Source organism: Musca autumnalis, unplaced genomic scaffold, assembly GCF_047663935.1.
Source record: "Musca autumnalis isolate F117 unplaced genomic scaffold, ASM4766393v1 scaffold_5, whole genome shotgun sequence".
In the NCBI taxonomy this organism is placed as follows: Eukaryota; Metazoa; Arthropoda; class Insecta; order Diptera; family Muscidae; genus Musca; species Musca autumnalis.
Window position 1 is genome coordinate 20,074,096 of NW_027412088.1, and position 27,468 is coordinate 20,101,563.

Sequence of the window (27,468 nt, forward strand, 5' to 3'; positions counted from 1 at the left end):
CCCTTAAACTTCACTTTATCCGAATTTTGTGTGGGAGGTACCCGAAGGAGTGGACAAATATAGTTCATATTCGAACCAGATCTATATCTAGAAGGAATAATACGATGTGCATAGTTTTGGCCAAATCGATTGCTCTCTTCAAGAGTTATCGTTCAGACCATTTTACAGAAAAATTTTGAACTTTTGTGGGGGAGGTACCAGAAGGAGTGGACCGATATGGCCCATCTTCCAACATAAACTAAGTTTGGGAAAAATATTATGATACCTAAAATTTGGTTCGAATCGGTTGAACTGTTCGTATCAAAGTGTATATACCCTTCTAGCCTAAAGGCTGAGAGTATAAATATTGGAACAAGTAATAAAATATCATCTACGGACAGATCGAAAAACGGCAACACATCGGCGATCCCTTTCCTCAAAAATTATGTATTTGAATTTTATGGCCGTTTTTGGACCTATGAACTTGCCGCCTAAAATATGGATTTGAATTAAAACTCAAGAGTGCTGCGAAGGAGGTACCATTTTGGAAGTGGATCTTATTTTTGGGAGTTATTTCTTCTAAATAGATATCGCGCCCATCAGTCATTTCAGGTGGTCACTGTATTATTTAGAGCTTTTCGACCACTGCACAGAGGGGAAATGTATGTTAAAAGTTGATCAAAAGCCCTAGAAAGCTCATTTATAGTCCGATTGATATAAAATTTTGCACAAAGCATATCTTCTGTACAAGGATTAATCCTATAGAAACTAATGAAAATCGGTCCATATTTGGATGCAGCTTCCATATATATTCGCATCTGATATGAGATAAAAATGCACCAAAATCACTGAAATTTGACACATGCAACCTAAACTAGCCTAAAAAACCATTGAGCCAATTTTCAAACAAATCGGTACAGATGTATATATAGTCCCATATACATATATTTTATTCCAAATTTTATTTTTTGAAACTTATTTAAATTAAATTTTTCTCAATTCACATGAGAAAAGCCGTGAATGTATCTGAATAATGCAAATATATTTGATAGGTGTTGGTTTAGTCTGATAAATAAGAGCCCCGGTTATAAGGCGGAGCAAAATTTAGTGTGAGTAAACCTTGCAATTCCATATAAATATATTTCATATTTTAGTTGAGAAATATTAGATTTTTTCGGATTGGCGCAAATATGCGCAATTTTTTATGATTGAATCTGATATTTGAGACTCAAGCGCATAAAACATTAGAAGAAACTATGGTCGGGAAACGACGGGGAAATAGACTTTTTCACTATTGAAATTGTAGTAATCTTAAAAATTATCATAAAAAATTTTCATAAAGAGGATATGTATCACCATTATTAAAGAGCAAATATGTACAATCAATCTGAAAATTGTAAATGCTAATCTTGTTCGGAGACTGTACAAAAACAATAAGTCTTAAAAAATATTAATTTTCGCGAAAATAATGTAATTTTAATGTTCACCTAATTTTTAGTTTTCGAAAATTTACTTTTTGTTTTCAGTATGGCTGAGTTCAATCGACTGCTGCATTGGATTGGTTAGTCTTACAAAGTCGAGGATGGTTATAGCAAATGTAGAAAAGTGTCCGGTTGCCGTTTATCAACATTTTTTCATAAAAAAACGATTTTCAAATTTTGAGTTTTGAGCAACTTTAGGCCTATGTTTCCCCTCTGTGCACTGCATCAAAAAACTATTATTATCTAATTCGATGCATATGTTCCTTTTCCAAATGTTTAGTACCAAATTATATTTCTAGATTTCAAAAGATTGTTAGACGGAGAACCCTTATAATTAGGACTATTTACTTTTTATAGGGTCTCAGATGAACATTTTTAGACGTACGAACGAAATGTGAAATTTAATATAACCTTCTTATGGTATATGGTAAAAAACATCACTTTGAATTGACTGCACTATAAATATGAAACCCAAGCAGATTAGCAACCTCTGCCCTGTACATAATTTGTATAAGTTATTTCCTTCAAAAGATTGAACATCATTATAAACAAAATAAATAAGCATAAATAAAAACGAAGAACACAACAATAAAACAAAGACAAATGTGGAAAACAGATAGATTCTAAAGCCCGATATAGGAACAGCTTAACAATTTTGAAAATGGATTCCTCTTCCTCATAACCAACAGAAGTTTTATACTTATTTTATGGTCCTCCTTTATCATCTTCCTCGATCAACCCTTTCATCTATACCACATTGTGTACGCGCACGAAAATCTATTAAAACAACAACACATTCATTCATCCTCGAAATGCTTATAGGTATGTAGAAAATAAAATAGAAGTGATTCTTTTTAAGCGCTATTGCATATTTTCAATTCTAGCGAATTTCTATGCGAAATCGGTTCGGTATTTAACGACTTACCCAGTCTACGATTATAATTGCATTCACATAGGAGATTGCAAAGCTTATGCGAAAGTAGTTGTGTACTCTTAAAACTCATGTGTATTGCTACTACATTATCTGTAATTCATATCAACTACATGTTCCTGATGATAGACATTGTTGTCATTATTGCTGGTGTTTGTTGATGGATAATCGTTCGGCAATAAATTTGTGGCAATTGATATATCTGCTCCAGGTGGTAAACGCTCTTTCGGAATGGCTTTTGGTATATTTTCAAAAGCTTCACGTTGTCGACGTTGTAAATCTTCTTCTTGTCGTTTCAACTCATCTAATTGTTTGCGTGCTTCCTCGGCTGCAGCTTCACGTTGCCTTCCAGCCAAATCAGTGGGCAAAACATTTGTGGCTATAGATATATCTGCTCCGGGTGGCAAACGTTCCTTGGGAATGGCTTTGGGTACATTTTCTAATGCTTCCCGTTGTCTGCGCTGCAATTCTTCCTCCTGACGTTTCAACTCTTCCAGTTGTTTGCGTGCTTCTTCAGCAATAGCTTCACGTTCTGCCTGGGCCTTACGTTTGGCTTCATATTTATCACGTTGTTGTATGGCCAGTTCTTCCTTGGCTTGATAAACCGTGGAAGGAACAATTGTTGGGCGTTCCTGATGCACCTTCATGTGACGTTTTAGAGCAACAACCTGAATGAAACGCATACCGCATTGGTCACAGGCATGTGGCTTTTCACCGGTGTGTGTCATTTCATGATGCTTTAGAGTTTGTGCTTTAGCAAAACGTTTGGGACAGAATCTGCAGGCGAAATCTTTTACGCCCTGATGGACAATTTTGTGATGTCTTCTAAGATTTCCAGAACCATTGAAGCCTTGGCCGCAATCAGGACATGTGTATTTACCTTCTTTCATCATAAAGTTAATTTGAGGTGACCACGAAGGTAGGGCCACTTGTGATATGGGGTTAACAGCAGTACCAGCTAAATCGGCAATATCAACCCGTTCAACCCTTCTAGGATCTTTTGGTATTGAGTTGACTGAATCAGCACAAACCTTGAGAATTTCTTCAGCTACCTTTTGATGGGATTCCTGAGTATTATCGGGATCAGGTAGTTCGGGAATGGTTTCCGCCTGCTCTGGCGGCAATTCACCCGACTCCACTTGCCTCTTGCGATAAACCTCAATGGCCCTTAGTACACGTTTCTCATGGGTCTTCAAATGTTTTGTTAGTCCCTTTGGATAGAGGAATCGTTTACCGCAAACTTTACACTCACATTTCTTCTCACCAGTATGGGTCATTTCATGCATTTTGCAAGCATTTGATTTGCCAAATGTTTTACCACAATACTGGCAGGCGTAATCCTTGATCTTCTCGTGCACCACTCGTACGTGCATGCGCAAGTTCTGTTTGTTGTGCGAAGCATGAGGACACAATTCACATTTGAATTTCTTCTCGGTGTTGTGAGTGGCAATGTGGGTATTCCATTCCTGGCGAGTAGTCTTACCCACACCACAATAGGGACACACATAATTCTTGATACCTGCGTGCCGCATAAGATGGTCCTTGAGGGCACTGTTAATAACGAAACGTTTACCACAGATATTACAGGGGAATGGCAGCTCCTGACCGGTATGCTTGAACATGTGTTTCTTCAATGCCATTGGACACTTGAACACCTTCTCACATTCATTGCAAGGATATGATTTAGGAACATCCTCCTTGGCAATTTTGTGTACTCTCTTCAAGTGCCAGTTTAAGATGCGACGACGAGTGAACTTCATGTCACAACCAGGCTGCGTGCATGGTATCTTCTCAACGGTCTCATCATGGCAATGTTCAACGTGTAAGCGTAGACCATAGGCTGTTGTGAAACCACGTTTGCAGTTCTCCACCTCGCACTGGAAGGGCAACTTATCGTTGTGGAATTTCATGTGCTCCTCATAGTTCTTGGTTTTTTTAAACTTCTGATGGCAAATGTGGCAATCTATGATTCGATGTAGATGGCGTTCGGCTGCTGGTATACGTTTGCGTTTAGGTTTCACCTTTGGATCCTTGGCCTCATCATCCTCAGTTTGATCTTCTTTGTACTCCTTTTTGACGTGTCGTACCCTTGTTGCCAGTGGCTTGTCATCATCGCTGTCACTATCATCATCATTGTCATTTCCATCGCCAAATTGAAACTCAAAATCACTGTCTTTGTCATCATCGCTAGACTCCTCGGTATTCGAATCTTTAAATTCTTCTTTTTCCACTTTAGTTTGAAACTCTTCATCCTCCTCCTCTGGTTCCTCCTTGTCCACAGTTTCCAACATCTTAAAGACATCCTCCTCGTTGTCAATCATTTCCATTTTATGATTCGTAAGTAAAGGATCGAAATTTAAGTTATCCTCATCCTCATCGGCCAACCCCAATTGGATTCCCTCAATTGGCTCTGTGGATGGAGCAGACTCCATCATATCAAATGTATTGGGTGGAAAAGTGGTGACAACATGGCTCGCCACCAGTTCTTGGAATTTTTGCACAGAATCAGCACAGAGTCTCTGGAAGTCTGCCATATCATTAAGTCGGGTATAACAGACCCCACAAATATTCTTGGGGAAGCCATCATTCTCCTCCACCGACAAAGCCGTACACATACACAATTTTTTCTTGAGACCAGCGACAAGGAACAGATTGTAGGCATTGTCATTTTTCAGATACTCCAAACAAATTCGACAAATGGAATGAATATCCATGATTGGAAACTAGGAATTTCTCCAATTTTTCGTTTCGTGTTTTTGTTTTTCTTTTCTCCGACGAATTTACACAAATTTAATGCGACAAAAATCAATCACTTCTCTCGAAGACGGTATGTCAAAGTTCCAGTCAATATTTTTCTCGATAAAGAATAAAAATTGGTTTCACATGCTTTAACTAAACGACGACGTATAACGCATGGCTGGGAATTGATGTTGGCATTTGCCCAAAATCATCGTTAAAACGCATTTCACTCTTGCATTTAAAGCCAAGTTTACACTTGCGCTCCAAAATCCATTGGATTTCACGAAATCCTGAAATACACCCCGGTGTTTACACTTATTTTTTGTTGATTTCAAACATATCACAATGATCTGGGTATATGCATATGCGCAGCTGATTGAACATGAATTTTCAAAACATGTTGTTGTAAATTGAATTAAACATCAAAAATATTCGACAATACAGAACTTTACAACTTTATTTAAAAAATTATCGTAAAATTATCTATATATCATATCAATTGTGTATAGTACCAAAAAATAAAAAAATAAATAATGATTTTATAGTTGAGACATCATAATAATAAATTTTGATAGATAAAAGTTGTGCTCAGAACCTACAAAATATTAGTACGTGCAGTAGTTGTCCCGTTTAGTGCTAAAAATGCGTTCCCGTACTCCGAAATCTAGCAAGACATGCACTTCTCTTTAAACAAAAATAGCGCCGAATAACACCCTCTTCTCCTGTTTTCTGCCATACAATTTTGGCCTATTAGAAACTAGCAGCAAGCATGTTTATATGTTCATTGGTATCTAATATTATAGCTGATACGTTGATTTTGACATTTTTGCTGGAGTTTTTGCAATTTCCGTCATTTCCCGTTTCCGTATTTTTAGGAAATTTGTATGGGGGAGAAATTTTTTTACAATTAGATCTATTTTCTAAAATTACCATTAAAAAAGTACGGGAACACAATGAAAAATAGCATTGTAAGAAAGTTATTTAATATTTTTCACGTTGTTTACAAATTTTGATACTAAAATTTGTTGTTTCAGCAATTCGCACATCTACCTTGTTTATTGTATTACGTGAAAAGTGTTGCAACTTTTGGTACTTTTTTAGGCAAAAGCAAAGTTGTATATCATGTGTACTGTGATTTCGATGTTGATTTCGCTGAAATCACGAAATGAGATGATTTCATTTTTGTATGCGAAATCATGATAAATTTTGCATGATTCCGCGCGAAATCACGAAACGCCTTCGAAATCACGAAAAGACGCCGAATGTAAACCAAACATAAAAGCAGGTGTTTTGGGAATTTACGCCATTTATTTTACAGATATTCAATGGAATTCACTCGATGTAAAAGTTGTTTTAAATCGCCAGTGTAAATAATAGCCTGTATATTAGGCCGGGGCGATTTGTATGGAAGGAAAAAAGTGATAGTGGGCGCCTGGAGTTTCTGATTCTTGGGATTGTACTGAGCAAAAAAGTCCACTAGACCATATGTCTACGGTGAAAATCGAGCCCCCGGATTTTGACTTGAAATTTTCTTCAATGATATTTTGGCCAAACCATACCTCAGAAACTTGATCTATCCTGAAAATTTCCTTTTGCGTTTTTAGTAAACTCACCAAGGGCTTTCATCTCCAAAAGGAAATTTCCAACCACTGACTTTGAGTCAAATTTTGTAGCACAGTATAATTTATCGGTATTTTCCGAAAATTGTGCACATTCTCGGGGCCATAACTGCCTGAAGGAGCGTTCCAATGCTTTTGCTGTGTACTAGAGAGTTCTTAATTATTGTCTTGTCTACAATTTTTGTCCTTGTGTTGGATCGAAAATCTCATTGGTTTGGCTGTTACATATATGCCAAAATATCCAAAAAAAACCTTGAAAAAAAACTTCAAGTCAAAATCCGGGGGCTCGATTTTCACCGTAGACATATGGTCTAGTGGACTTTTTTGCTCAGTACAATCCCAATAATCAGAAAATACAGGCGACCGGGGTGGTGTTCAAATCGCCCCACCCTACTGTATATATTATAGCTTTATGATCTATTAGTTTTGTTCCAGAACTAAAAAGTTCTCTCTTTTACGATTTTTTACTATTAAAAAGTACGGGAATTGATTTAAGAGAGGTTGATGAAACCGAGGCTCATTTATATAAGTCCCGGACCACACTACCGTGAATTTCATTAAAAATTGCATGAAAATAGGTGTTCTTAAATCGAATTCCCCACTACAGCAATTTTATGATTTTACTCTACTATGGACGTCGATCTAGAGACGCATAATTTCATATCAAAATTTCAATGAAATTACGGTAGTGTAGTCCGGGACTAAGGTAGAAGTGACAATCATCTGTATTTTTATTTTTTTGTAAATTTGGTTTTCTATATGTCCCGGTCCACACTAGCGTGAATTTCATTAAAAATTTCATGAAATTAGGTGTTCTTAAGCTACAGCAATTTTATGATTTTACTCTACTATGGAAGTCGATCTAGAGACGCAAAATTTCATGCAATTTTTTCAATGAAATCACTCTAGTGTGGACCGGGACTATGTAATAGGGTTTACTCATGAAATTTGAAACTTCGAAATTTGCTACCATAAAATCATGGTAGAACAAGAAAAGGTAGCAGCAATACCCAGCTGACTGAACTGGGTTGTAGTGTTAGTGTCAAATTTCATATGACATTTTATACATTCATTTCTATTTCGATGTACATTAGGGACATATATTTTTTGAGAAAAAAAATATATCATTCGGAAAAAACCATTTCCCAGAAAGACTTCTTCATATCAATGATATGTAACCTCCTCCAAGTTCGAACGATAAGCCGCGCAGTAAATCACCGCTTGTAGAGGCGATACAACGTTTGTTAATATGTGAGGTATTTTGTTAAAATTTAAAAAAATAAAGCCCTAATAAACATGTGCTTCTTTGATTTCTAAAACAAAACATTGAAACAGCTTCTCCTTTTTCTATGAATTTCCAGCGACCCCAAACTTTTCTGCAAGAATTCTACTTTCTGCGAAAATTTATGCATTTAGTGGAATGATGTGGAACCATAAAAATTGAAAATGTAACGAATTTTCATTCATGTTTTCCAAAATATTCAACCAAATGTGAATAATTATTAGTTTTTTAAATTCCAATAATTTATAGACATTTCCTTGTTTTGTTTACAAATACAACTGGCAGTAACGTTACAAACAAAAACAAATTCCTTTGTGGTTGTTGTTCGAGTTGTATTTGTTGTAGTATTAACTTTACCTTGTATTTGTTCTACCATGCCATAAAATACTTCTTTTCATCGTAAACGTGTAATAACTATGACCTACGACAGTTCTGAATGCTTTATATTTACATTTTAATTCAAATTTGTTCTATTTTAGAGGATTTTCAAAATGTATTTATGTTTTTCCTGAGATAGTTTTTAGAACGACCCCATTATTCAATATTTTCTTTTGCTTTAAATTTTTAATAACACCAATTGGCCTGTTCCCGTACTTTATAAAGTGGTAAAAATCGTAAAAGTTGTAAAAGTCGTAAATGATTTTCATATAAATTTTGTGTACGGGAACGCAAAATGCGTAAAAGTGGTAAAAATTGTAAAAACTTTTTAGTTCTGGAACAGAGTTAATGTTGTTTTTAAACATGCCTTGGATGAAACTAAAGGCCTGGGTACATAAGCTGCCTCGCCTGCTTGCCTTGCTTTCCTGCTTTATTTCTGACATAAAGATAAAAGAATACATAAAGGCCGAGCCAGTTTCGAACTGGGTTGCCCTTTTCTTTTTTATTCTTTTATCAGAAGCAAGCAAGGCAAGCAGGCGAGGCAGCTTATGTACCCAGGCCTTAATTGGAAAATCTTGTGAAGGAAGAATTTGTATTTGTAGACAGGCAGTTTGTTATGATTAACAAATTTTGTTTTATTTAAATGTAATGCTAGGTTTACATTTACAAAATCCACTCGATTTCAACTGTCAATTCCATTGCTCAAACGTTAAATGAAATCTCATACGAAATCAATTGGATTTCATTTGACATTTAACCAATGGAATTGACGGTTGGAACCGAGTGGATTTCGTAAATGTAAACCAAGCATAACTATTATTCATTTCCGAGTTGCCGATTTTGTTTTCGTCGCCAGTTCAACTGTCAATTCCACAGTTTATACAGTTGGCCATTCAGCCCAAACTAGTTAGCCCTGACTATTTAGTTTGCTGTCAAATACATAAAATACAAAGGAAATCAAATCACAATAATGAACAATCTATTATGTTTGTTGTCAAATGTTGTTAACAGAACTCTGAATGGCCAACTGTATAAACTGTGGTCAATTCCATTACTTAAACATCAAATAAAATCCAATAGATTTCAAATGAGATTTAATTTGACATATACGCCTATTTAGACCCGGTCCACACTAGAGTGATTCCAATGAAATAATTTCATGGCGTTCCTAGATCGAGTTCCATGCCAAAATAATTTTACGAAATTGCTGTAGTGGGGGCACGATCTAAGAACTCCTAATTTCATGAAATTATTTCATTGAAATCACTCTAGTGTGGACCGGGACCTATTTGAAAGATATTCCATGGAATTGACAATTTAAAATAACGCTAGAGGAAAAAGTCGGTTTAAATTGTCAGTGTAATACTATAGGTGTGTTCGTTTACTCAACAATTCGTACAAATTTGTACAAGTTCAGTAACTTCTTGTAATAGGCTAAAGGCCTGCGTACATAAGCTGCCTTGCCTGCTTAGGGGTAGTTTACACTATATGTAAATGTCATCTGACACGAAATAAAAATATTCTATATCTACCCACGGAGGCAATGTGGAGACGTAGTTTTTTACATTTTTGTTGGTGTGGATGCACAGAGTAAATCGCGTAAGGAAAATCTCCAATATTGCACATATTAGCGAATATATAACGATGGTAAATTTCATGTCATATGACATTTACATATAGTGTAAACTACCCCTTACCTTGCTTACTTCTGATAAAAGAATAAAAAAGAAAAGGGCAACCCAGTTCGAAATTTCCTCGGCCTTCTTTATTCTTTTATTTTTATTATGTTAAAAATGAAGCAGGAAAGCAAGGCAATCAGGCAGAGCAGCTTATGTACGCAGGCCTTAAGGTCTTTTGCATTGTACTGTAGAGTAAACGAACAACATCCAGTAACAATTTGTACAAATTTTGAGTAAACGAACACACATTATGTTTACATTTACGAAATCCACTCGATTTCATCTGTCAATTCCTTTGTGTATACGTCAAATGAAAACTCATCTGAAATCGATTGGATTTCATTTGACATTTGAGCAATGGAATAGAAATTTGAAATTGATTGGATTTCGTAAATGTAAACATAGTATAAAAAAGTTTAAACCCAATGCGTATTTAACAAGTCGATGGTCAGACTAGCAAGGTTTCTTGAAACCAATTTCGTTAAAATTTCTTTTCAATTTTCGTTAGTGTCCACACACGTTAACGTGAAATTTCAGATTTTTTCGTATCCTCTTTATTTTACCATTCGCGTTTGTTGTGTTTCTCATACCAATAAAAACAAAACAAACATAAATAAACTAAAAACAGCACAAAATAATTAACATTTATAGTTAAATTAATATTAATACATAGTTAAATTTTCACTATTTCATTAATTTAATGTTTTTATTAAATCTTTTTATGCTTGCTTTGTTCTTAACGTTTGCTTGAGAAAATAAAAATGAAAGAAAATGGAAGAAAAAATCTTGCAACGAACAACAAGAAGAGGCAACACAACAAACACAGAAAACCATGTACATGGGTTTCACTACTTCATACCCCTCGCCTATAAACTTGACGTCGCCATGTTGAAATCGTGCTAGTCTGACCATCGACCAAGGTAACTACCCAGCAAACCAATCGTACCGACATCGTAACGAAATCGGAACAAAATTCGGACGATACGTCCGATATCTGATCCGAAATCGTAAGGATATCTTAACGAAAGTTGTATGAAGTGGTTGACATAATTTCGGAACGAAATGTCGGAGCTACATCGGTTCGATTTCGGTCCGATTTCGTAACGAAATCTAAGAAAATCCTTGAGAAATTCGGAAAGGAAATTTCTTTCCGACATTCGTTCCGAAATCGGTACAAAATCTGAACTATTTCCTGTCCGAAAAATCGTTTAGAAATCGGAACGAAATCTGAACGACTTTGCATTTGGTTTGCTGGGTAACTACATGGTTTAATAAGTCCCAATTTACATTAGGCGAGTTTACTTGCGGCAATTGTCATTTTGTAGGAGAGAGAGGTGAGGCATATGGTAACCCTTTGCCTCTCAGCACCCTCTCTCACCTACAAACTGACACTTGCCGCAAGTAAACTCGCCTAATGTAAATTGGGACTTTGAAAGGTTAGCTAAGTCCCAATTTACATTAGGCGAGTTTACTTGCGGCAATTGTCAGTTTTTAGGTGAGAGAGGGGGCTGAGAGGCAAAGGGTTACCATATGCCTCACCTCTCTCTCCATCAAACTGACAATTGCCGCAAGTAAACTCGCCTAATGTAAATTGGGTCAATAGCTTTGAGTCAATTCAATTTTTTTTCTTTCGAGTGTTCCTAAAACTTCAAAAAAATACCCAACATACCATTGCTATCAAAAGCGATATCGTTTTCGAATGTTTCTCCCCAGTAGTGGGATTCTCTAACTCATTTTTGAGTTACCGACAAATGTCGGTAAAAGTAAAATGCTTATAATTTCGGCAACTAACGATGTTTTTCGGTAAGTTAGCGACGAATAAATAGTAGTCGTAAATTTCTACCGACAACAACAGTGTTGTCAACTTTTATAAGAACGTTTCATTCATAATATTGCGTTTTAATTTTACCGATTTTTGTCGGTAATTCGAAAAATTATTTAGAGAATCGCACTACAGCAAACCAATCGTACCGACATCGTAACGAATTCGGACGATACGTCCGATATCTGATCCGAAATCGTAACGATATCTTAACGAAAGTTGTATGAAGTGGTTGACATAATTTCGAAACGAAATGTCGTAGCGACATCGGATCGATTTCGTAACGAAATCTAAAGAAAATCCTTGGGAAATTCGGAAAGGAAATTTCTATCCGACATTCGTTCCGAAATCGGTACAATATCTGAACTATTTCCTCTCCGAAAAATCGTTTAGAAATCGGAACGAAATCTGAACGACTTTGCTTCCGAAATTGTTCAGACGTGTCGGACATCAGACATTTGGTTTGCTGGGTCGATAGTTTTGCGGATATTTCGTTCGAAAACGACACACGAAAACGAATTGAAAACGATTCATTCGTCGCTCAGTTTGTGGCAGGGAAATCTTCGATTTCGAATATCGGCAATAATATTATTAGCGAATGAATGACGATAGTTTCTACGAAATACATGTACACATGTATTTTGTTTTTGTATTTTTGAACGCACACGCAGTGCTATAGGTTTGGCCCTTTGATGGAATTATTGAACAGAAACATTTTTTATTAGGTTTCACGTTGTTGTTGAGCTTAATGACTTTAAGATTTTATTGCATGTGAAAAAGGAAAGGCCAATATACCAACCGACACAACCACAAATTTATGTGTCCTTCGAATTATAAACCTCAATAAGATATCTTATAAATTAATATTTATTGCACGAAAAGGGTAACATATCACAATAATTAACAAAATGGAAACAAGTGTGTATAAATAGAAAATTTAAGCTTAAACTAATTTATAGACAGAAATAATTTCTTTAAAGAATGTCAGTCTGCAGAAAATGTGATTTGTTATGGTCGTAATTCAGTGACCAGTAGCTATAGTTCGATCTATATTGGTAAGAGGATTCACTTGTTTCTCGTTGCAGTTGAGTTTTGACACCTATTATATGATCACCTTGTTTTTGTTGCACTTCATCCTGCTCCATCTTTAACGCTGGTAATTTCCTGCAAGATTCATCTGGCTTCATAGCTTCCCTTTCAGCTTGGCTATGGGTAATTTCATGCATTCTACAAGCATTAAATTTGTCAAATGTTTTCCCACAATAGGCACAAACATAATTACAGGGTAATGAAAAAGCCCCGCTATGCTTAATCATGTGTCTGTTTAATGTCATGGAACATTTGAAGTCCTTTCCACATTCCTTACAGGCATGTGACTTTGTTGCCTTAGGTGGTAAATCTTTGTTAATATTGTGGGCTCTTCTTAAGTGCCAATTTAAAATGCGGCGACGAGGAAACTTCTCTTCACATCCAGGTTGTGTACAGGGAATCTTGTCAATAACTTCATCGTGTGACCGTTCCACATGCAAACTTAGTCCATGGGCTGTTGTGAAACCTCGTTGGCAGTTCTCCACCTTGCACTGGAAGGGTAACTTACGTTGTGCAACTCCATGTGTTTCTCATAGTTCTTGTTTTTCTTAAACTTCTGATGGCAAATCTGGCATTCTGTAATGGGATTGACTTGGCGCTTTGGTATCCTTTTGCTTACGGACATATTATTTGTTAACAAGGGATCATAATGTAAACTGTCGTCCTCATCATCTGGAAAATCCAATGGGACATCATCAATTAGTTCAGACTCAGATTCCTCCTCAATATCACAAGTAGTGGGTTCAAATTTGGTGTCAACATGATTGGCAAGAAGCTCTTGAAATCGTTTCACCGAATCAGCACAGAGTCTCTGAAAATCGGCCATATCATTTAGGCGGTTATAACAATCCTCGCAAATATTCTTTGGGAACTTATCATTCTCCTCCACCGACAACGCCGTACACATACACAATTTTTTCTTGAGACCGACGACAAGGAATAAATTATAGGCATGGTCATTCTGTAAACTTTCCAAACATATTCGACAGATGGAGTGAATATCCATGATAGGAGGATTAATGGAGGCTTGTATGTTCCAGCGCTATTGAGACGATTGAGTTTTACTTTGGATATCCTTCCAAGTTCGTGTTTTTGTTTACAGAACTGACAGAACACGGAGAGGCTCTCAATCAAAGAAAAATGATAGCAAACAAAGACAGCGTATGACGTACGTGATGTACGAATGTTTGGTTGGTTTAAGGGTGAAATAGGTTTTAGCGTTACAGTAGGTTTTAGCTCTGTTCCTTTACGTGCAAGAATCTTCAAGTTTTACCACTTTTTACTCGAAAAGCGTTCCTTTACTTCAGAGACCATACAATTCATATGGGTGCAGTTTACAACTTTCACTACTTTTGCCGGTTTTACCATTTTCAAAAGTAAAGGAACAGACCATTTGACTATGCTTGATTTAGTAAATCCAGTGCATTTAAATGTGTGTTCGTTTACTAAAAATTTGTACGAATTGTTACTGGATGTTGTTCGTTTACTCCACAGTACAATGCAAAAGACCTTAGTCGTTTACAAGAAGTTACTGGACTTGTACATATTAGCTTTGTTCCTTTACTTTTTAATAGTAAGAGTGGTAAAAGAGAAAAGTGTCAAAATTGCTCTCTCATGAACATTTTTACCAGAAAAGTTAAGGAACGGAAAAATGGTAGATCTGGCTGCAATGTCAAAAAGAAACATTAAAAAATCAATTTTCGTCTTTTATTTCACAGTTTTCAATTTAGTTTTGTCAGCGTTCGACTTTTTCTTCTGTTTTTCGTCCATTTTCTTCTTCATTGTGAAATAATCGTCAAACAAAAGTCGAAAAATCAATTCTGCCATTTTTTACCTTTTGTCTGGTAGCCTGTGGTAGAAGAGAAAGCCATTTCTGCTCTCTCTCCTCTCTCACTCTCTTAAAAATTGCTTCCAGTTTTGCCACTTTTCGGGTTTAAGGAAAGCTTTGCAGGTTAAAAATGGTAACAAATGGTTAAAATGGTAACCTCAGGTAAGTAAAGGAACGCAGCTATTATTGAGTAAACGAACACACCTTAAGTTGTCCTTTTCACACTAGAGTGAATTTCTTTAAAAAAAATTTTATGAATTTAAGCATTCTTAGATCGTATTCCTCACTACAGAAATTTCATGAGTTTACTCTACTATGGAACTCGATCTAGAAACGCATAATTTCATGAATGTTTTTCAATGAGATCACGCCGTTTCTACTTAAGGGAGAAAGTGAAAAAACTCACGGGGAATTTTTGTTCAGAATAACCATAAATGCAATTAATAAATAAATGTATAGTCTAAACCAGGCTTAAAAGACGTTTTAAACGAATCATAAGGTTTCACTTTGTTCCGTTGCGAAGGGTGTCCTAAAACATCATAGAAGCTACAAAGGGAACTTCTTTCATGTCAGTGGGTGTCATCAGCTCAATGATATGTGACCTACATTTTTACTAGCTGAAATAATTAGAAAATGTTCACTAAAGCAATTTTAATGAAATAATTTCATGAAATTAGGTGTTCTTAGTTTGAGTTCCCCACTACAGAAAATTCATAAAATTACTTTTGTATGGAACTCAATCTATGAACGCCTAATTTCATGAATTTTTATACCCTCAGAATTTATGGGCCGATTCCGTACAGCGAGGCGAGTCGTGTCGCGTTGCCAGTTGCAATTTTTCCATTACGTATGGAAAAGTCGCGCGACGACGTCAAATTTTGTCGCCGCAATGTTCACTTTCCGGCGACAACAAATTAGCTGTCGCCGTTCATTTTTACCAACGAATAAAAATAAAACAAAAAAAAAAAAAATAAAAATAACTTGTTATCGACGATTATTTTCTATCGCTGTACGTAGTGCATTTTTTAAATTTTGTCACAGAGACGATAGACGACGCGACATGACTCGCCTCGCTGTACGGAATCGGCCCATTATGCTAACGAGGGTATATACACTTTCATACGGGCAAAATGTCCCTCATCGAAATAATGGTTTTAGACCCCAAGTATGTTTGGACAAAATGCGTTTCAGATAATTTGGAGTCGATTGAGCAATGTCCGTCCGTCTGTCTGCCTGGATCTCACGATAACTCTCGAACGGATAAACCGATTCGGTTCAGATTTTGGCTTTCGTAATATTTTGCCCAAACTTAGTTTAAGTTCGAGGATGGGCGGATCTGCCGATTCGGTCCAAAATTTGGCCTTAGTAATATTTTGTCCAAACATAGTTTAAGTTTGAAGATAAGCCATATCGATCCACTCCTTCAGGTACCTCCCCCACAAAAGTTCAAAAATGTTCGGAACATTTGTTCATACGGTAACTCTTGAAGGGAGTGGCCGAATTGGTCCATACTTTACACATCCTAATATATAGATATAGGCCAGGTTCAAATATGGTCTATATTTGTCCACTCCATCCGGTACCTCCCACACAAAATTTCGGATAAGTTCACTTTAAGACCTGCTATAGAAGCACTTTGATTTTTGTTGAAGCAACTTGCATTCGCTGCCTCAATTACGATGGTAAACGTTTTTTCAGGGGCAAGGGAGTAAAAACCCCCTATGGTACCATATCGTCGGTGTCATGCTTAAGTGTTCCATACGCGATTTTTGACATTTTGAGATAAAGGTACCTTACAAGGTTTTGAACCATGCTCTTTCAGATTTTTTGGTCGGTTTTTCTCTATCTCTTATAGTTTCTGAGATATTCAGATGCCAGTATGTTCCATATCCGCTTTGTGACCCAAAAAAATCTTGTCGTTTTGTTCCACATCTATAAAGCCTGGCGTATGGAACAAAACAACTTTGAACTTTTTAGTTCCATATCCATGTCGTTTGGCGTATGGAACAAAAAGAGACAAAAACGAATTGTTCCGCACCAAAAACGATGGCGTTTGGAACAAAAAATTGCTCATTTTTGCCAAGTTACGAATAATGTGGCGTATGGAACAAATTGTTTTAAAGGACTTGCTTAAAAACTGAAGAATAATAGTTTCTAAATCCAAATATTTTTGAATATTGTATTGTTATATGAAAACGGAAATTTATCAATCGTTTAAACAAAAAATCCCTAGTTTAAAGACAAAATTTTGATGCAAGTCCACAAAAATATACGCAAAAACGTCCATTCGACTTGAAGCTAGTGTGGACAACGACTACAAAAATGGTATTATAAGAAAAACGTGTTTAAATGTTTTATGTTACCTTAGAAATGCAAAATATCAATCCGTTTTGTCCGATCGAAATTTTTACCACAAAAAAGTAGTGATAAGTGGAGGCAATCCCTTAAATAAGTGTTAAGGAAACCTTAAATAATGGTCCTTATTGTATTTGTATGAGAAAAATAAATGTTTCATTTAAAGTCCTGATTTTTAAACTCCACAGTAGCACTTCATATAAGGGAGGTGGAACACGATTGAACAAAAGTGTTTTGGTTAAAATGTGACAAAACGTGTTCCATGTGACACAAACTGCCAAAAACATGAAAAAAAGATTCCATGAAACAATTCAGCAACTTTTTGCAATTCTAAAAATTGGCCATAACTTCTAGACTATCACAGATATCTGACTAAAATAAACTACTGATATATTCTATGAGTTTAGTTAAGTAGAACTGTGCTCTTAAAGTATTGGATTATTGCACCATTTTTATCCTGTATGGCCTTAAACATTAACTTGAGTTTTTCTCGAATCCGGCAAATGGCGTATGGAACACTTAAGCATGACACCGACGATATGTAGTGGCTGGAGATCCACTTCCATAATGACCAATGTAGATCCATTACTTTTAGTATCTCCTCCGCAAAACTTTTGATCTCTAATCCTAATGAACATTTTTGTCGGTTCAAATTCCCAAAATTTTTAAAAACCCCTAACTACATACGTTTTTTTGAGAAAAAATTGTTTCAATATATACAGGCTGAGGGTATATCTCTGTTGGCAAAGCCGACTGATACTTTTTTACTTGTTTTTAAAGAACTCACGCTAGTGTGGACAGTTATCAAATTAAAAAAAAAATAAATTATTGGTTCCAAGTAGATCGTACAAATATTATCTGAGATATGTATGTCCGTTAGAAAGGAAAAAGTAAATTCGTGGTGATTTTTATGTAACATTAAAGTTTTAAATGCGGTTTTCTCGAAATGACATCTTTGAAAGCGGTGCCCACTGTAACTCGAAAACGGATGATCCGATCTTCATGCTTTTGTAGGATTATTGTACACATAAAAAGCTTGCTATTAAGCGAGAAACTTCTTTTCTAAAATTTTTTTGACGGATTTATGGCAAAAAATTAAATATGGGGGTTATTCTGAACGAAAATTCCCCGTGAGTTTTCTCACTTTCTCCCTTAAGTTGAAACGGCGGAAAGACAAAAACTCACGGGGAATTTTCGTTCAGAATAATCCCCTATATTTTTAGTTGAAATCAAAATTTGACAGTTCACCATTTTTGTTAAATATGGATTGTTTTTAAGTCCGCTTCGCTTAGGGACAAGATTATTACGTCCTTAATAATCCCAAAAAAATATTCTGATCGGTTTATTCGTTTTCGAGGTACAGTGGGCAACGGAAACTGCTTTAATAAAAACAGTGTTTGGTCGGCGAGCATTTGTCAGAAAAATGTGCAATATTTTTTATTACATTTTATTTCAATTTTCATACGCCCAGTCTTTTGAGCTTAATATGCTGTTTATATTAGAGCTTTTTGCAGGGTTAACCTTCTTTATGAGGATTTGTTTGAAATATAGAGGTTGATCATCGATAACAATTATCGTTGAGTGGCGTTGCCAGTTGTCAAAATTGATCCACGTATGGCAACTCTCACCTGAAGTTGCGAATCTCAGTTGACGAAGCGGCTGTTTTTCAGCAACCACCAATTTTCAGTTGCAGTGAACATTTTTGAAGAAACAAGAAGTAAAATAGAAGGAAAAATAAACATTTTGTTAACAGTTATTGATTCTTTGCATCATTAATTAATTTTGTGTATCAATATAGTAAAAACAACGACAAAGCAACAGTTCGACATATTAATTGATAAACTGAGTGAAAATCCAAACTTATCCCGATGAGTTTGGGTTTTTGGTGAAACCAAAGCCACAGCGGATGAAGCGTGGAGGGCCATTTCGGACAGTTTAAACAGCCAAGGACCTCCAACACGAACACCTGAAGAGTGGCAGAGAGTCTGGATTCACTTTAAAGCAAATTTTAAAAAGAAAATGCCTCAAAATAAACTTCAACGACACTGGTGGTGGTCCATCACCATAAGTGAATTTATCGCCTTTGGAGCGGACAGCAACAAATCTTTTGCAAATGAATTTGGTGACAAATACAGTAGGTTCAGTTTAAGTACAAATGACGAACATCCTATATAGCCAACTACACCAGGGAATTTCGTTTTTGAATAAAAATAGTTTTTATGTTGCCTTTTTTCCTCCTCTGTCAACTTCGAAACGGTCCAATTTTGGCACAATTTGTCCTCTATCAAGTGGACAACTTCCTTCAAAATTCTCGACAATGTAGATTGAGCCATGCAATTGTTGAAATCATTGCCATGGGACTTTTGGAAACTTCCGTCCTCCAGGAATCGCAACGCTGCGCAAACTTTTAAAAGTGGGGGTATTGCTGTTGATCTGTAACTTACTTTGAAGTCATCCTTTAACGTTTCCACAACGTAAACTACGACATCCTTCGGCAATCGAAAATACGCCTTAAACCTGAAATAATTTACTGATTATACAGATCTTTCCACATGATCATCAGCTTACAGTGCAGATGGCAATTCCAATAGATTCGACTTGTCCCTCAAATTTCTTCTAATACATGCAATGTCCTGTACATTTTCTTCATCATCAAAAAATAATTCCACCGAACTTATGATTTTTTGGGACAGCAAATAAAACTTGACGATCCGAAGATTCAATGGGCAGGTTATATTCCAAACCCAGTTGAGTTGACATTAATGGCAGACAACTGACAACGCAACTCAAGTTTAGTGGCAATACAAGATAGACCCATAAAACTTTAAGTTGTTCTAACCTCAAATAGAAATAAAACGCATTTACGATTTATATTTTCTTTATGAATTATTCACTTGTATATTTATAAATTAATTATATTTTTTACATTTATTTCTTTTTCATTTTTTAGCAATAATTGCTTTGTCATTTTTTTAATATAATTTTCACAATATTCTCATTATCATACTATCCAATAATTATAATAATTACTTATAGATTAGATTTTGTTTTATTTGTAATATATTTAATGTATATTTTGTGCAAAACAAAAAAAAAAAAAAGATTGTTTTTAAGAAAAAATTTTAAGTGTTTGTTAGAAATTTTTATTTTTAAGAGATGTGTGTGTGTGTATAGTAAAAATGTATACTTTATTTTAAACTTATATAATATAATGTGAATGCTATGCTTACATACATTTATGTATAAAAAAGTGATATTATGACTTTCGTTTTTGTTTTTGCATTCACAAAATGGCAAAATTACATAAATATGTGAATACATTTTTTCGTATTTATAAATGTTTTAGATGGCTGAGGATGTTTTGTTTTTCGTTTTCAGTTTCGTGTTCTTTTTTCACTTAGCCTATAACTTATTCTATAAATTAATTACAAAATTAAAATCTTACAAAGAAATTTAAAAAAATAACACACGGTAAGGCATACAAAACTAGACAAAATTTAGTTTTAATGGCATAAAGAAAATAAACAAAAAATTATTACAAAGAATAATAACAAAATTAAAATTTATTTTTATTAAAATTACATAAAAAAATATTCGTTTTTAATAACATATTAAAATTGTTTCTAAAAGAGTTTGTTTACATCATCTTTTTGGCTAATTTAAAATGTTGATTTTATACTCAAGTTTCGTTTTAGTTAATTATTTTAAGTAGTTTATTGTTGGCAGTTAAATCAATTGCTGTAGACACTAATAAATGCAAATTTCAGTTTAAAAAATTTAATATTATAATTAAATGAATTAAAAAAATACATGCAATGTAATATAGATGAAATCGTTGACTTATTTTATTTCGTTATCGTTATGAAAATTTAGTGTAAAATGTATGAAAGTTGTGAAATTTGTAAGAAGATCTCTCCATTATAAGCCATATCAGATTTCAAACATATAAATCGTAAAATATTCAGGCCATTTATAAAAAGCACAATTGTGGTTGGTTTCTCATTTTCACTAATACTTGGTTTACATTTACGAAATCCACTCGATTTCAATTGTCAATTCCTTTGCGTATACGTCAAATGAAAACTCATCTGAAAGGGATTGGATTTCATTTGACGTTTGAGCAATGGAATTGACAGTTGAAATCGAGTGGAATGTAAACCAAGCATAACCCCCTATTGTAAATAAACTGGGATGACCCAGAAAATGGATTTTACGCTAGACTTTCGAAATTAAAATATTAAATATGTCCCGGGCCACACTAGAATAATTTCACTAAAATTTTAACATGAAATTATGTGTCTCTAGATTGAGTTCCATAGTAGAGTAAAATCATGAAATTGCTGTAATGGGGAATTCGGCCTAAGAACACCTAATTTCATGAATTTTTTAATGAAATTTACTCTAGTGTGGACCGGGACTAATATACACAAATTCAAAGTTTTCGCTCAAAATTTGGCCTTTTTCTTTTCGTTAATAATTGGGAGAGTTAATGAAAGTGAGCCATTTCCCTCAAGTGTACAGTTATAACTGGTGTGAATATCTCTTAATATGAAGAATTCTTTCAAACATCCTAAAATTTTCGGAAATATTGAAATTCAATTGTTGTTTAAAATAAATGGCACATTAGTTTTGTTGCTTGTTAAAAAAAAAAAACAAGGTGCAATTTTCTAGTTCGTTACGTGCAAAGTGTTGTGTGGAAATTATTGCTAATATCGTAATTTACGATAAAAGAAAATTTCACGTTATTCGTCAAATATTTTTAATGGTAAATGTTGGTTTGGAATAAAATGTTATATGGGATATTTAAAGAGGTATATATTATCTTTTATAGGCTAAAATCGGGTCAAGTAGTTTTTAATATGTTGACCCACCATCATGAAGATGAATTCAACAACAATGATAAATCATTTAGAAGTTATTTTTTTGAAAACAAATTCTGATTCTGTTCGAAGCTCTCACGCTTTTCCATATAAAGAGGACAGATTAGGTCTGTACGATAACTTTCCCAGCAACAATTACTCAGCAAGTTCCAGCAACTTCTCTCAGTGAATTTTACTCTCTCAAGCTAGAAAAATTGCAGAAAGTTATCGAACAACATTTTGCAAAAACTTGCAAGAAAGTCAGCTGTTTTCCAAAAATGTATAAAAATTGTTTTTGTTTATTTTGATATTTTAAACCAAATGGAACAAAAACATCAAATTAAAAATTGCATTTGACTTATTTAAAGCAGTAATCCTATCCATAACGCTTTAAACCCTAAAATATGTGAAATTTTCTTGGTCAAAAATAGCTTTGTTCCCGTACTTTTTAATATTAAAACTCGTAAAAGAGAGAAATAGAAAAAAATTGATGTCACACAAAAGTTTTTTTCAAAAAGTTCGGGAACGCAAAAATGGAAAAAAACGTGAAAAAAAGCTGGAACAAATGTCAAAGTCGGCGTACCAGCCCATCAGACGCCGGCATCCATGTTACTATTTTTTACACTCTCAAATTTGTCGAGTAAAAAGTTTTTAAAGAGAGCGTCATTCAGTGCCATTTTTATTTAAAGAGTAGTGGACATTTTACAACTTTTTTTGTGTACGGGGAACGGGTTTTCAGGTAAAATTTGTAAAGTCGTAAAAATTGCAAAAACTTTTTAGTTCTGGAACAAAGCTAATGTTAACATTTCAAGTTGTTTACATTGAACAGCTGATTAAAAGTTAGCTGGCCGCACTTGCAAATTTTTACGGGACAAATTTTCCCAGCAAAAATTTGCAAGTTCTCTGCCACAGAACTCTCCAAACTCGCTCTCTTTTGCTGCATAATTTTGTTATCGAACAGCATTCAGTAAAAATGTGTACGAATTTGTACAAATTTTTGGGTTATCGTGCAGACCTTATGTTTTGCAAATGGGAAAGCGATGAAATTGCTAATTACGAAGATGAAGAAGAAACAGAGATCTTGGAGCACTTATTGTGGGTTATCCTAAAAGTCCCTGCGAATTTTATCTATTGCCGTTTCGGGGGCATTTTCCAATTAGAATAACCCCCATTATTTGGCTGTCCAAAGCGCATGACCGAAATACTGCGAACCAAGGGTGAAGACACGATCCAATCTGCTAAAGCCTTCTGCAAAACCCGAACTAAAAAGTCTCCTAGCTAAGGGCCTAATAGTAAATAGTCACACGCGCAAAGTTTGCGGTAAACAAAATTGAGTTTTTGGGTGAGAGCGAGGAGAAACAAGCTGGAAAAGCGTTAAGTTCGGTCGGGCGGAACTTTGTATACCCTCCACCACAAATTTCAGGGATTTCGGTGGATTAATGTGGCCACAACCTTCAAAATACCGAAAATCGGAAGGTACCGTTCTATGGGGGCTATATGATGGCGTGGACCTATACCTACAAATTTCTGGGGGAAAGTTTTATACCCCCAACGAAGTCTAAATACCAAAATTCCGCCATCTCGGTGTGATAATGAGGCCAAAACCTTCAAAATACCGAAAATCGGAAATATCGTCCTATGGGGGCTATATTAAAACGTGGACCTATATAAACATTTTATGGTAGAAATGTTTTTTTGGCCTCTGGAAACACAAAATACAAAGTTACAATCAATTCTGTTGACAAATGGAACAAATACATTCAAAATATATTAAAATGACACGTACTTTATATGGGGCGTTATATGGGGGCTATACCAAAACGTGGTCCTCTATAAACCAGCTTTCGTAGGAATGTTTTTTGGTTTCTGGAGACACAAAATACCAAATTACAACCAATTCGGTGGTAAAATGGGACAAATATATTAAAAATTCTTTAAAACGACGACGCGTCACTCGTCATTTTGTATGGGGGCTATACGAAAGCGTGGACCTACATAGCCCGCTTTCAATACCAAAAGTCCTACGTACATATAATAGATTTTCCCAAAATTTCATCCACCTAGACCAATCCGTTCGGACGATAGAGTGGTTTCCACACACGGACGGACATATCGATTTAGAATTGCACGCTGATCAAGAATATATATAGTTTGTGGGGTCTACAATGATTATTTCGAATAGTTACAAACGTAATGACAATCTTAATATACCCCCATCCTATGGTGGAGGGTATAAAAAGTATAGAGGGATTATTTCCTCTTTTTTGCGCGTGTGACTACTGACTTACCCACATTATTTCTTTTTATCTTAATACCTACATTCTTTAATATCTTCTCCCTGTCCACAATGTCCATTTTCCATAACTTATTCCGACACTATCTTTAATTAAGACAGATACGTGTGCTTTAACCTAACCTTATTGACATATTAAAGCATATATTTTTTTAGTATAAATCCGTATTCCCTATAAAGAGGAAAACATCTAGGGATAGACATTAAGGCTGTAGGAAAATACGAAAGAACTACCCAAACGTGTTTATCAATGAAGTTGAATGGGTCGATGGATGAATTCAAACCCAATTGCTATAAATATATCTCTATAAAATATCCCTTTTCGTTTAATTATTTTCTTTTTAAATGAACTGCGATGTATTTCAATTTGATTTAAATTATTTGAATTGTAGAAGTAAAAAAAGTCGTAATTGGATAATTGTTTTTTTTTTCGGACATAACCTCAACATTTTAATGGCAAAATTTAAAAACAAGAAAATTAATACCATCTTGTTAATACAAAAGTTAATAAAATGTTGAATATTAAGAAAAATTGAACCTTTAAAAATATGCCACTTCGTGCCTAACCTCAAAAATTTAGTCTTTAAGAAATGAAAAAAAATGATCAAAAATAATACGCTATTAAATAATATTTCTAATATATAGAAACTATTTTCACGGAGAATTGGAATTTGCCACATATTTTTGTGCATTTAGAATAACTATTAAAGAAAATGAAAGGAAAAAGTGAGGTTAAGAACAAATGGAAATTTAGCAATATGTTATCATTTTCTTTATAGAAAAGATTCAAAAGAAAACCCACAAGAAAATAATTTAATAATATTATTGAGTTAATGTCCGAAATTAAATTAATTTTCATTAATTTGTTTATATAAAAAAACATATAGCGTGCCAAAAAAAAAAAACGGAATAAAAATAATGAAATGAAAATTGTAATCACAGCTTATTCTCTTTACATAAACTGAAATGTATAAAAAAATGCATGCAATCATTTAAATAAAAAAATGAAATTAGAAATGAATTTCTAATGAAAACCAAGAAAATTTGCCTTTAAAAAGATGAATTCAATTAACAATCTATGTTAGTTAGCTGTTTATAATATTTTTTAGACTTTTCTATGATAAGTTTTTCTGAAGTTCGTTTTTTTTTTAATGGCTAGAGCTTATAGTTAGAGAATAAAAAATAATCGTTTTCTTTAAATCGTGTCGCTTTGCTTTCGTATTTAAATTTTGTTTTTTTTTTCTCGTCTTCTTCGTTTATATATCGTAATATTAATATTCGTGTAGTTAATTATAAAATACTAGACATGTAGTTGTTTAAAAAAACGAACGTAAAAGGAGTTAAAGGAATTAGCCCTTAGAAGGTAGAGAATAATGTATGTTTTTTTTTAATTGTTTACCATATTAACATACATTCACACATAGTATTTAAAAAAGAAAAGTTTGTTTGTTTTGCATTGATAGGTTTGTCTCATATTATCTATAAATATACTTAAGTTGTTGTTTTTTTAATAATAAAAAATATTTGTTTTTTGTTTTCTAAATTTTGATACACATTTAATATTTACACAGACTTTCCCGTTCTTTTTTTCTTTTCTTTTTGTTTTAGCATAATAGCAAATTGATTTTTGTTTAAAACTATTTTATAATTTATTTCAAAAAAGAAATAATAAAACTTACTTTAACTGTTTCTGTTGTTCTGTTATTGCTAAAGTTAGATTTGCGCTCCTTTGCTGAGAAACCTTGAAAAACCAAAAATGAGAAAAAATGAAACATTTTCACTGCTCCTGCTTAAAATTTGGTTGTTAAAGTACTACAACTTTCGTTATTTCTCAAACGACGTAGAGGTGATGCTGGTTGTGATTTCGTTGCTGTGACTGCGCCTGTTGTTGTGGTTGAGCTAAGCGATTTCCTTCTCAGTTCTTTAGCTTTTATCGTTGTTGTTGTTATCCTGGGTGTTATGGCAGCTATAATTTTATTTGTTAAAAATAAAGGTAACTTAATAGGTTTCTGATAATGTTAACATTCAAATTCATTGGCCGTTATTGCACTCAAATCTTTCATTAGACCCTCCAAATTGGCCATTTCTTGATTGAGTTCTTCGGTTGATGTGCTTGGCGCCAGTCTTTGTATTTCATCGTTGGAATGGGCCACAGAGGGACCACTCTGTAAACGATTTGGCGTTGCTGCTGAGAATGAGGGTTTCTTGTAGGGTGATTGATTTTGTGGACGTATTGTGACGGCAGGCGCTGTAAGTATGGCAAAGTGATTTAGTAAAAGTGGTAAAGGAATGTTTCTGACCATCTCTAGAGCGCAAAACACATGGGTATTTTATTGTTGTTTATTGCCCAAGAGATAGTGTTTTTGGAAAGATTTGCGCTACACTGCTTTAGAGTTACTTACTGTGTTTGTTAACGGGTGTTACAGCACCTGTAGGCGGTGGTCCAGGCACACTGAAGCTTTTCAGTGGATGTCCACGTTTGGTACTTTCTATAGTGGAGACACCACCATTACTGGCTGCACCTGAACCTGCTCCACCGGCCACTGAGCCCGGTCCTCCGGTACCAGCGCCACCACCAGGATAACCGGTGTTACTGAAAAATAAATTAAACCAAAAATAAAATTTGAGGTTTTGAAAATTTCTAAAACATATCTTCTTATATAATGTTTCCGCTATATAGTAGTCCTCAGCCAAATCTTTAACAACGGTCGTCTATGTAGACCACCTTAAAGTCGTCTAGGAAGACGACCTTAAAGTCGTCCAGGAAGACGACCTTTAAGTCATCTAGAAAGACGACCTTTAGGTCGTCTAGGAGGACGACCTTTAAGTCGTCTAGGAAGACGACCTTTAAGTCGTCTACGAAGACAACCTTTAAGTCGTCTAGGAAGACGACCAGAGCTCCGAACTTGCCCCACCCACACCAAATAGATTGCACCCAAAAAAAAAAAAAAAAAAAAAAAAAACAAACAACATCCCCACAAATTTTCACTCGCGAGTAAATCGGAGCTCTGAAGAAGACTTTTAAGTCGTCTAGGAAGACGACCTTTAAGTTTTTTAGGAAGACGACGTTAAAAACTATTTGAAATGGTCCGCAGGCCGTCGATAAGGGCAAACGAAATTTGTAAGACAAAGTC

General features: G+C 34.7%; 3 protein-coding genes across 8 annotated transcripts in view; all 3 read right to left on the reverse strand.

Annotated features, from left to right (window-relative positions):
- Positions 1 to 938: 938 nt before the first annotated feature.
- Positions 939 to 5,231, reverse strand: LOC141387629 (uncharacterized). Its single transcript, XM_073957558.1, has one exon. It carries the CDS (start codon positions 5,103 to 5,105, stop codon positions 2,481 to 2,483), a length of 2,625 nt encoding a protein of 874 aa, XP_073813659.1. The 5' UTR covers positions 5,106 to 5,231; the 3' UTR covers positions 939 to 2,480.
- A 7,530-nt stretch (positions 5,232 to 12,761) lies between these two features.
- LOC141405049 (uncharacterized) lies at positions 12,762 to 14,111 on the reverse strand. Its single transcript, XM_073989019.1, has one exon. The coding sequence runs from the start codon at positions 14,003 to 14,005 to the stop codon at positions 13,442 to 13,444; it is 564 nt and encodes a 187-aa protein (XP_073845120.1). The 5' UTR covers positions 14,006 to 14,111; the 3' UTR covers positions 12,762 to 13,441.
- Positions 14,112 to 25,959: 11,848 nt separating this feature from the next.
- The window catches only part of fra (neogenin protein frazzled), a 328,294-nt gene continuing 326,785 nt past the window's right edge, over positions 25,960 to 27,468 (reverse strand). For all 6 annotated transcript variants that reach the window (XM_073988981.1, XM_073988980.1, XM_073988983.1 and 3 more), the window contains exons 9-10: positions 26,737 to 26,927; positions 25,960 to 26,582 (exon numbers count right to left, since the gene is read on the reverse strand). In XM_073988981.1, the coding sequence (XP_073845082.1) occupies positions 26,353 to 26,582; positions 26,737 to 26,927 (421 nt within the window). In that variant the 3' untranslated portion in view covers positions 25,960 to 26,352. The remainder of the gene's footprint in view (positions 26,583 to 26,736; positions 26,928 to 27,468) is intronic.

What these genes read in the sequence shown, in the direction of transcription:
- LOC141387629 (XM_073957558.1), bottom strand. Translation starts at nt 5,105, where the DNA reads ATGGATATTCATTCCATTTGTCGAATTTGTTTGGAGTATCTGAAAAAT.
- LOC141405049 (XM_073989019.1), bottom strand. Translation starts at nt 14,005, where the DNA reads ATGGATATTCACTCCATCTGTCGAATATGTTTGGAAAGTTTACAGAAT.